General features: G+C 51.9%; 4 protein-coding genes across 4 annotated transcripts; 2 read left to right on the top strand and 2 right to left on the bottom strand.

Moving 5' to 3' along the window:
* Positions 1 to 294: 294 nt before the first annotated feature.
* Positions 295 to 1,393, bottom strand: EsH8_V_001139 (uncharacterized protein; the record flags this gene model as incomplete). Its single annotated transcript, XM_083273655.1, has 3 exons — positions 295 to 641; positions 703 to 854; positions 924 to 1,393. 3 exons carry the CDS (start codon positions 1,391 to 1,393, stop codon positions 295 to 297), a joined length of 969 nt encoding a protein of 322 aa, XP_083126370.1.
* Positions 1,394 to 1,759: 366 nt separating this feature from the next.
* On the top strand, positions 1,760 to 3,142 carry EsH8_V_001138 (uncharacterized protein; the record flags this gene model as incomplete). The annotated part of the gene is made up of 1 exon (XM_083273654.1): positions 1,760 to 3,142. The coding sequence occupies one exon, from the start codon at positions 1,760 to 1,762 to the stop codon at positions 3,140 to 3,142; it is 1,383 nt and encodes a 460-aa protein (XP_083126369.1).
* A 713-nt stretch (positions 3,143 to 3,855) lies between these two features.
* EsH8_V_001137 (MBL fold metallo-hydrolase) lies at positions 3,856 to 5,055 on the top strand (the record flags this gene model as incomplete). Its single annotated transcript, XM_083273653.1, has 3 exons — positions 3,856 to 3,904; positions 3,975 to 4,122; positions 4,197 to 5,055. 3 exons carry the CDS (start codon positions 3,856 to 3,858, stop codon positions 5,053 to 5,055), a joined length of 1,056 nt encoding a protein of 351 aa, XP_083126368.1.
* A 3,926-nt stretch (positions 5,056 to 8,981) lies between these two features.
* EsH8_V_001136 (uncharacterized protein) lies at positions 8,982 to 9,515 on the bottom strand (the record flags this gene model as incomplete). Its single annotated transcript, XM_083273652.1, has 1 exon — positions 8,982 to 9,515. One exon carries the CDS (start codon positions 9,513 to 9,515, stop codon positions 8,982 to 8,984), a length of 534 nt encoding a protein of 177 aa, XP_083126367.1.
* Positions 9,516 to 11,021: the final 1,506 nt, after the last annotated feature.

Here is an 11,021-nt window from a genome sequence, read left to right as displayed (position 1 = left end):
ACCCTGGTGATATTGCAGAATGTGGTGGGGTGCCGAAACTCTCATGGAAAGTGGCGGTGGGGTGGTTGAACTCTCTTGTAGAAGAATGCGGAGTAGAAACTCAGGGTGGAAGGCGTATTGCGAGAGTTTTGTGAATCAAGTGAGAATAGTACAAGACGTATCTGGAGCCAAACGTGTCGATCAGCAGCTATTACGATGATTTGGAGGCTCACTTGTGATATAATGGCTATATAGGATATGGCGTCCCAGCTGCCATCTTAAACTGATAGATATCGATAATTACTGCTTGCTATCCTACTTCTGAGGACTCATATTTTCCCGGCGAGCTTTCTCCATGTGAGGATGGCCATAGAATACCTTACCTTCGGGACCGTCTAGCGCTGCCGCCTTCTCCATCTCCTCGTAGATGTCGCCGTTAACAGGCGCTTCCTCAGCCGAAAGGAGCTCGAAGGTCTTCTTGGCGCGGTCTGCCTTCGATGTAGATGTCACGACAATGCCGCCAAGTCGGTAGTATGCCCAGCTGAGCAGCAGATCAGCTGTCGACAGATTCGTCTGCTTCGACTGCTCTTGCAACTTCTGCAGCAATGCTTTGCTGTATTCACTAGGCAAGCGGCCGCTGATGGCTGTCAAAAACCCGTAGTCTGCGCGGCTGTCAGCTTGGAGGATTTATTCCCCGATGGCTTGGCAGGACGGTAGTCATACTCATTGGGACAATATTGTGCTTGACTTCGAACTCGTGGAGTTCCCGGACCTTGGGACTAGACAGCAAGAACGGATTCAATTCGTATTCATTGAGCTGCGGAGGGTGCTTGAGGTCGCTGGCGTTGAAGATGTCATTGTAATCAGGCAAGGTCCTATAAAGTCGCGCTCATGAGCCTCGATCTAGTTGTACCAACCATATTGTTGTATTATCAAAAACATACCAGTTCGACACGCCAATAATGCGAGCAACTCCCTGATCCTTGAGGTCTTCCATCACACGCCATGTTTCGCGATTGGTCATGTTCCCAGCGTAACCGCGAGGCGGGAAGTGCAGCTGCAGGATGTCAACATAGCCTTCTAATATCTCAAACCGCTTGATCTCTTCCTTTACGGTCTGGATCATGTGATCGCGGCCTCGACATCCTAGAGATGCGTAGGTGTTGATCTTGAGAGATAGGAAGATCTCGGAGCGTTTGAGATTGCTGCGGCGGAGGACTTTCGCAAGGCTGTCGTTGTTGGTGTAGAGATCACCAGTATTAAAGTGGCGGAAGCCAGCGTCGATCGCTTGTTGAACTTCGACGCTGCTGTCCGTAGGAAGTGGGTGAGAATGGCCGGGTGCCCATGACATCAGTGACCCAAGACCGAAGGATAGGCGGGGTATGGCTATTCCTGAAATGTTGATTGTTGCCATGGCTGTTGTGTTTCTCAAGATGTCAGATGAGCTGGATGTTGGCGGCAGTAGACATACACCACGTTCGACACACAATCTCCCGTCCGTTGGGTGCTTTTACAGTGGGAAAAATATACGCCGTACAAGGTTCCTTCGTACGGACGCCTCCGCATTGCGGGGTATTCCGGTGTGGTCGTGGTGTTGGCCGCCCCTCCAGACCAACATTGCATGGTCACAACACGGGCCCTCTGGGCACAAGTGATATATCGGACGGACTTCGAGGCTTTCAAGACGGGGAGAACTCCTTTTCTCTTCATTCAAACTTTCGCGGTTGATTGTTGTGCATATAAACCTATCAATCACTTTAACCAAAAAAAGCCACCCACCATGGCCTCGTCCAAATTTCTTCCCCACGAAGGGGGGAATCATCGCAAAATCCGAGTCGCCATCATTGGTGCAGGCATCTCTGGACTTTCCGTCGCCAACGGCTTACTGAAGGACCCAGCCGAGAGATTTGATGTCCAGGTCTTCGAACGCGACACGATTGCATTCGACTCAGAGCGTGGCGGGTATCAGCTCCGCATCAGTGCCAACGGCCTAAACGCTCTGAAGACAGTGTCCGACCGTGAACTTTGGTCCTCGATCCGCGAGGTGTGGGCCGGTGATCAAGCGGCAGCGCCTGCGGTTGTTGATCCCGACACTTTTGCGGTTCGGCTAGGCCTGGGCGATCTCAAGTTGTATCCCAAGAGTCGGGCCATACCCAGACACGGACTGCGTGGTGCTCTCCTGCAGCCGTTGCTCGTTCAAGGGCGGGTTCACTTCGACCATACCTTCACGCGCTTCGAGCTCATGCCGGGAGATCGACGCGGCGTGCAGCTGCATTTCGACGGCCAGGCTTCACAGGATGCTGACATTCTTATCGCATCAGACGGCAGCGGCAGCAAGGTCAACCGGCAGGTTGGCCTCGAGAACAAGATCAAGCTACAGACCCAGACCTTGATCCAGTCTCGCGGGATCATTTCACGATCTGTACGCGATGAACTACCCGAGTCGCTCGTCAAATCTGGCTCGGTGATGTTCTTGGGCGGCACGGATGCTACTGGATTTGCATCCGTTTATGACCCCAAGAAGGACCTTGGTACCGGCGCCGCAGAGTCATACACGTTGTTCTGGTCAATCCTCATACCCAGAGCTCGGGGTGACGATTTGATAGCGAAGGCCGGTTCGGATCCTCAGAAAATTGTTCCTCACCTTATAGATTACGTACGAAACGACCTGGGCTACGGCAAACCTTTGGAGCTTATCATGCAATCGGCGACAGACTTTGTCCGGACGGGCCTTGTGACCAGCTCCGTCAAGCCCAAGACGGATTGGCGAAACGGTATCGACAAGAATTCGCGAGTGATCCTCCTTGGTGACGCCGTGCATCCCATGACGCCGGGTCGAGGCATGGGTGCAAACCAGGCACTAACTGATGCCGGCAATCTTGTCGATCTTTTTCACCAAGCAATATTCGAGCAGGTCGTGCCGTCCGATGGAGAGCTTGCCGCTCTGGTACGCACATTCGACGCAGAGATGTACACGCGCGCATTCAAGATGGTGAAGGCCAGTGAGACCGTAACTACGATGGACTTGACGACGGTATCGGGCAAGATGATGATCAGTTTAATCGGAATGGCTATGACCGCGATGGGATGGTTGGTTTCAGCCTTGGAGACTGTGGGCTTGAAAGCCGAAGTAAAAGTAGACTATGTATCGCATGAGAAGTAGTGCACGTAAGAGATCTGTATCTAGTAATTGAGCCAATGTGCTGACAATCGCGATGGATTTTGTGGATGTAGCGGATCGATGGATTTGCAGTATTGCTTTACCGTCAATAATCGGAAACTCGCCTTGATGATGGATACCCTAGGAGCGAGCACTCATTAGGTGTGTTGTTGAGCATTCTCCGCAGCAAACGGGGAACCCCGCCGCTTCGTCACTGGGAGGAATGGCACCGTGTTTTCGGCATGTCCTTACAGTGTCGTATTGTGTATTAAGGAGAGTTCTTTTGTGCTTGAATCATGGCCCATGGTGAGGAGGACTGGCCGACAGTCGCCTGATCCTACCCCGCGGGGGTGGGTTTAGATTGAGTGTCCTGCCCTGAAGAAGGGATGCAAGGGGCTCACATAGCCCCGGAAGTCCTGAATGCGGGGGGCGAGGATCAATGGCACAGGCCAGAGACGAAGGCTGGACACGGCTTTTTGACAGGATTCTGAAAGGTACATAGGTAGTTGCAAAGACGGCGTTGGACGGAATAGTTTTAGGAAGGGCCGGAGTGTTGGACAAGTTAGTCTGGCGGTGCGGAGTTGTGGGGGTCCCCGGGCTTGGTCTCTGGAGGGTCTCCAGCTTCAACCTGGCTATATTTAGGTGGATGATTCAAGTTCGATCCAGACGAAGCCATGTCAATCTAAACTATAACTTGCTTTCTTCTCCATTTCGCGATGATGACTGGCAAAAACTTCAGCATGGATGCAACAATCGAGTGGTTCGGTAAGTTACTACAACGTTCAGTGTCTCTTGACTGCTCCGCTAAGGTTCGTAAGGCTCATCAATCACCCAGGTGCTACCACGTTTCGTGTGAAAGCCAACGGTCTCGTCATCTTCTTGGACGCATGGCTGGAGCGCCCAGATGTTCTGCCCAAAGTGTTGGCTATCGACGATGTGGCTGAAGCGGATTACATTTTCATCTCCCACGCACATTTTGACCAGTGAGTGTCACACCTCCCTATCATTACAATCAAGTCGATTCATACACAAATCCGGCTCACTAGATGTCTTTCAGTCTTCCTGGTGCCGATAAGATCGCAATTAAAACCGGGGCGCACGTTGTCGCCAACGGCGAAGCTATCAACGTCCTGCGGTCAGCTGGAGTGCCCGAAGACCAGTTGATCCCAGTATCTGGTGGCGAGCGCATCCCTCTTTTTCCTCTCGATTGTCGTCAAGCTGCGGCTCGTGGTGAGGTTGATATCGCTCCTGGGCCACCAGGTGCTCCTGCGGCTCCAGATGCGAGATTGGCAGCGGCTTCCGTCCATGTCTGGCCTTCATTGCACTGTCTGATGCCTTCTAGCTCACATGCTGATGTGCCTGCGATCATGGATACAGGCAAGGAGTACATTGGGGGAGCAAGCCAGTACGCTTGCACACTGGATATCACATTCGGCATGAAATATGGCCTCCTCAAGCTCAGCGACCACATGCCTCGCGACGCCATGGACTCGGGCATGCGCTCTTTCGTCGACTACATCAACGGTCCGGCGAGGGAATGCATGTCCCACTTTGACGGAGGGCAGCTGATGTACAACCTCCTGCTCGGAGAGGGCAGGACGCTGCTGTGGAACGGGCATCTGGGTGGATACGATGGAATATTGAAGACGATGCAGCCGCAGCCAGACGTGCTCATTCAGGCAATAGCTGGGCGAGCGAACTTGAATGGGCGACCGTTTGATGGATCGGCGGCGCAGTTCGCGGTGCAGGTGTCGAAACTTCTGGGAGAGCCGAAGAAGGTGATCTGGTGTTTGCACGATGAGGCGCCAATCAAGCCGTGGAAGGTGGATGTAAGCCCAGCTACGCAAGCCATCGAGGAGGAGACTGATTCCAAGGTGACTGAACTCCAACTGGGTGCATCGGATATGCTCTTTTGAATATTGCAAAATTATTATGGTACAAACAAGATAGATCACGGCCAGTTTGCGCCAGAACGCCCACCATGACGTCTCAGCTGTAACGACTTCTAGACACGCGTGAGGCAATTTGATCTATGGAAGTAATGGAGGTAAATGTGGTTGCGCTTGATTGAGCTGGCGAAGTGTATCTCATCTACTCAACATTCGCGAGTTGCGGTGGCGGTCAGTGGAGTGCAAGACGGGAGTTACTCCTCGGCATCCCTCCACCCCCGCCGCGATTCTCTCACTTCCCCACCCCCACTCCGACTCCGCCGCCGCAGCCACCCCCCGCCGCCGCCGCCCCGAGATTACGCAACCCCAAACATTCCCCGTCTTGCTCCGCACACATACAGCAATTTCACACTTCACTACATCATTCAACATGCGATCGCGTGCCTCCGCAATTGCCAACCGAGGCAGCAGTACCGATAACGATGGCGCTGCTGACGGCGTCGGTGACGGCAATGACCCCCCATCCTCCTCCGCATCACTGCCGTGTCCCGAATGCGGGCAGACCTTCCGTCGGCGCGAGCATCTAAATCGACATCTGGACCGCCACTCCGGCCGTCGTTCTCACACATGCAGTATCTGCAAGAGACCATTCTCTCGGAGGTGGGCATTCTCCGTGCCTTGCACAGCCTGTGTTCATTATATCTCGCGTGACACCTGTGACTGACTTTAAGCGGGAAAAAGGGACACGTTGAAACGGCATATCCGCACACATGGCACTGCAGTACTCGCTGAATGGACGCAAAACGATGATGTTCATTTCTCACGAGATCAACGTCGTGCGTGCGAAGCCTGCGCCAGAGCTAAGCAACGCTGCGATGGCCGCAGGCCGGCACCTTGTACGAACTGTACAAACAAAGGTCGTCGCTGCTTATACCAACCAAGTTCTGGCGACGACGAGACTATCCTCATTGCACAGCCTGCAGCCGATGGCGACATATCCGCAGCCCTTTCTCCGCCTCGTCAGCACTCGCAGTCTATGACTTCGCAGTCTTGTGTCTCGGACCAACCCTCGCTCGAGCCAGACCTCCCATGGGACGCCTTCTTGAACCCTGCCCAATTCCAGTTTCCGTTCTCGCCAGTGCCTTCTTTTGGAGCTGGGACATCGACAGACTTCTGCTTCGGAGCCACCGCTCTGGCTGCCGCCGGTGAATCTGCGGATGGCCAACCAAGAGTAGGTGTGGAAGCCGTTGAGGTCTCTCCTGGACCAGACAACCTGACAGCGGAAGAAGAAGACATCCTGATCGCTGAGCACATTCCTCATGTACCTCCTGTGACAGCAGAAACGCGGACATACATGATCCAAGCCATCAAAGCCCGACTGCCACAGCATGAAGCCCAAGGGCTCGACACCAACTTCCCATCTCTGCGACACCTTGATACATACATGCAATTGTATTTTGAGCACTTTCATCCGCGGATGCCTTTGTTACACGTTCCGACATTTCAGGCCTCGCCCGAGACGTGGCAACTGGTGCTCAGCGTGGTGTGTCTCGGCAGTCGGTACTCCTTAGCGCACCACAATCAAGATCATGTTATTCTACTACAGCGACTTGCCCAGTACATGCTGAAAATAGATGTAAGGCCCACTCTTGAACTATTCCTTATGATGTCGTGCTGATACGACATTCAATCCATTGCAGATTCGAGAGCTATCGAGCACTGACGTCTTGACCTGTGTACAATCCCTATTGTTGTTTCACCAAAACCTGTGGCTCTCGGGCGAGTGGAACGTTATCGTCGAGATGCAGTTCTACCGGAACATCCTCGTCACCCTTTGTCGCCAATTGCTGTCTCGAGAGGGCACTTTGATGCACACGCATACATCCGCCGAAGACGTGAACCACGCATGGTTCCAGTGGATACAAGCCGAAGCCAAACGCCGGATCATTCACTTCATTTGGAGTAAGTCATCTTCACTGAACCCACCCTCGGCTACGAACTTACACAAAAAGCGTCCGAGTGTCTCCAGGCGACATTCTTCATGTTTCCTCCTCTGCTCTCAATTGCTGAGCTGCAAACTCCGGTACCCACAGCTGATCCGCACTGGTCATCAAGTTACGAGCAGTGGCACCTTCTCCCGCTACCACCGCAGCCTTCATCAACTATTTGCGCTCTACTTGCACGCGTCGGTCTCGGCGATGTAGTGCCGGCGAGTCTGAACCAACCGGCTAAATCTACAATACTGCTCTCGGCCTTCGTGCAGCAAGCTGCTGAGAGCGATTTGATGCGAGCTATGGGACTTGGCTCTGTTGGCAATACTGCTAGTCAACCGGGTCTAGCTCCAGGCATGGTGACAATGCTCTCTCAGAAAGCCTTCGATGCTTTGTCGCAAGTAGGATGCTCTCAGGTGTTGCACGAAACGGACGCCGGCACCAACTCGAATGACTTCGCCTTGCTCTCTCGAGTTCTTGCCATTTGCTCATTTACGCCATTGCGGCTACTCTACCCCTACAGCAAATGGAAGACGACAGACGTAGGTCACAGCAACGCCCGGTCTGAAATGTTAGACATTATACCGCATAACGTCGGCAGAGCAAGACACTGCTTGTACTACGCAGCGCAGGTTCTTCAATACTTTCGCACTACTAGAGTCGTGACGATACTCGACGTCATAAGTGTCTTAATCTGCGTGCTCTACATGGTGCTGTACGTGGATATTGTTGAGCAACAAGACCCCGATTCCGCCGGAAGTGGGGCCAACGTCAGAACGTCTGGCACGGAGATCATCCGACTCGACCAAGTCGTTGATGTAGATATTTTGAACGGCTGGTTGGAGGTCAAAAATCATAAAAGACCTCACATTACTGGGGTCGGTCTCCTACACAGTGGCCGCAGCGTGCCTCGTTTATATAAAGAAGGGTCGCGGATTATGGCAAGCGGGTCCTTGGTCTCAAGGATGGCCAAGGAGATGTCGATTATTTTCGAGTCGCAAGCTAAAGGTTATCCTCCAGACTTTCGAAGTCACCGACAGGACGTACAGAGCGCTGTGTGAAGCTTGGTTGAGGAACAACAGCAGCTTTGTACTGGTCAGCAGCTCTTACTCTTCATAAATCGCAAGACTTTGTCCCTCCAAGGGCTCCTCCCATTGCAGGTTGAAGAGTTCAGCACATCCCTGCTTAACCCAGTGTCTGGCCTGGATGTGGCGTGTCTCCGGTCGAGAACAGGGGAGGCGTGAGAGAAAGAGAAAGGCTATAAAGAGCAAGGGCAGAAACTAGAGGGGTGTGGCGGCGTGGTGTCGAGCGAAGGCGGGAGTTGTGGTCATTTTTGTAAAAAAACGAACGGGCAAACGGTCGGCGCCATACGGCCGTCCGGCCGACAGACTGAAACGGTCAACGGGTTAGTCAGCAGGGGGTCCCGCTCCTCTACACAAGCCGTCCCTCACTGGCTTATCTATGGGAGAGAGGACGGGATCCCTAGTTCTCCAGTTGGATATGGTTGTATGTGATGTTGTGAGCCGTGTTGAGAGTTCATAATGCCGCGACGGAGTGCTTGTGACCACCGTCCCGGATCTGCAACACCCAGAGAGGAAGGGAGGTATGGGGGACATTCCCAATAAGACATATTCGTGACTCGATAGTATAGGCCAGTTGATAGGAAAGGTAGTGCATTGGTATGGATATATCTGACTGTCCTCCCAACCCTACGTCTCTTTCGCTATAGCCGGGTGGAACATTCTGATGTACAGTACATTGCCCAGGTGTGAGCCCCACACTCTATTTCATCAGAAATTCCTACAATCCAACATTTTCCTCCCGTTGTTCGTTGCTAGTAATGTTCTACTTTTGTGTTCATGCTTGTCTGAACCGTTCCTGTCTTTTTAGGCGCGGATTGAAGATTGTCTGGGATACTTATGTTGACTACCACCCGGCTCGGGTCCATGCATCAGGAGTGATTTACTCCAGCTGCACGTACCAAGTGCCGTCCATACGTGGGAGAAGGACGCATCCGGAAGCGACAGTCGGAGTAGGCCTCAGAGACATGCCCGTAGCGCGGCCAATTGGCACTCTGATCGTCTCTCTAGGCGTGCCAATGTTGGTGTCCAGATAGTTGCTGAAAATGAGAGCCGCGCCAAAGATCTGAGATCGGTTGGTAATTTCGTAGCGTAGCTGACGGTTTTGGGTCGTCGTGGACGAGAAGTCGATGATGGCGCGGATGTTGAGGTTCGGGTTCCACTCGAAAGAGCGGCGGCCGTCAATGTCACCCTGAATGTCACGGCGGTTGTTGCGGTTGATCCTCAGGAGGGGGAGGATGTGGCTGATGCAGCCGCCGGACTGACGGGCTTCGAGCTTCGAGAAGTCGAGGGGCGCGTCGTCTTTGAAGTCCATGTTAATGGCTCCCGCAGCTCCGTTGTCGGGGGGGCTTATGGCCGTAGAGAAGACGGTGGTGGCCAGAGTGGCGAGAGTAACAAGAGCGGTGGAGAACTTCATCGTGATAATCGTGTTGACTTTGATAGAGTTATTGAGCGAATGAATCGATGTTGATAGGCAAGTGAAGTAAAGAGTGGATTGGTAAGTGAATGAGAAGGGTGGTGAAGAAGAAATGTTGAGGGTGATGGATAAAAGATGTATTTTATAGTTGGATCATACGGTATTCTTCACATTCTGTTAGTATAACAGAATCTTTCACAACTAAGACTAAAAAAAACTTCATTTTTTTATTACTTTAAATTTAATAATTGGCTTGCATATGCTCTTGACCCCTGAAATCCCTCTGCTTATGACTCGTATTCACTTCTTCTCTAGCATTGTAACGGAAGAACAATCCTGTTAAAGTTTAGTAAAACACTCTCAAGTAACTAGGGAGTTTGTATATAACACGAAGAGAATATTACGGCCTGGTTATACTATGAAAGAGTTTTTACTAATTTGAAGGACTTCTTCCTCGGCGGTTCCGATCTTTATTTACTTTTCTTAGCCCTCGTAATATGTAATTTGATCTAGTGAAAGTGTCTGGGCAGGTGGTTGATGGCTTTCAGTCGGGGTGCACAAGGGAAAACGTTGCGCAAGCCTCAAAACTTGAACAGGAGTTCTTAATCAGGGTTTTTACTGCTATAGGATGAGCCCGATTGTGCAAGTAGCTAGCCATCACTAGTCATAACTTCGTGATTATAAAACAAGCAGCCTGGTTAACCGAGGCTGCTACTTCCATATTACCGTTGACGCCTCGCTAGACATAAGCAGAGTGATCTTGGACAAGGTCACTGTTCATGGCCTCTAAGAGAGAAAAGAGGCCTTAATCAGTGGTAAAAGCAGGTATTCTTGCCTGGACGCTGGAGGACTAGTGTTCCGTGTTGACATTGTGCGCGTAAGCGGGGGGGGGGGGGGGGGTGGGGGGATGACTCTGGAGGAGTCGAGGTGACTTGGGAAAACACCAAAACACCACTCGAAGCTCAATATAAGTTCGTAAACAGGGGTCCCTACGGCTGCAAGCTGGCTTTGTTCAGGTGAGTAGCTCTCGGCCGTTTAACCTCGCGACTGCATAACGAAGTAGCCTGGCCTGCCGAGGCCACTAGAGACTTTTGCTCCTGCGTCGCTGGCTGATCAGTCCGCCTAACGTGACGTGGATCATGGAGGGGCTTGTTACTGGAGGAGAAGATGCACCCCTAACCAGGATCTCTAAAAGTAATGTAGAAACAAAGCACAAAAGAAAACATCTGTGCACTCCCCGGTTGGACCCAGAGCATTTCTAATCGATGATGACAAAATTAGCCATGTCCGTTGTCCATGATTGTGCTCTAAGCCTAAGTCGTTGATCAAACTTAAAACCACGGGCACGTAGATCCCAACGAGATAATATAACAGAAGAAAAAAAGAAAAAAGAAAAAACCAAACCAAGATCAGGGTGTACAGACTGTTGCCCCACACCGTTCCAATACATAACGGATTTTCTTACTGAAGAGAGAAAGAAAATGCCGCCGCATTTACCACATTGAT

The sequence above is a fragment of the Colletotrichum jinshuiense genome, chromosome 5, assembly GCF_051148585.1.
Source record: "Colletotrichum jinshuiense chromosome 5, complete sequence".
Classification (NCBI taxonomy): domain Eukaryota; kingdom Fungi; phylum Ascomycota; class Sordariomycetes; order Glomerellales; family Glomerellaceae; genus Colletotrichum; species Colletotrichum jinshuiense.
Note: the sequence above shows the minus strand (reverse complement) of the source record. Positions and strands in the feature narration are given on the sequence as shown.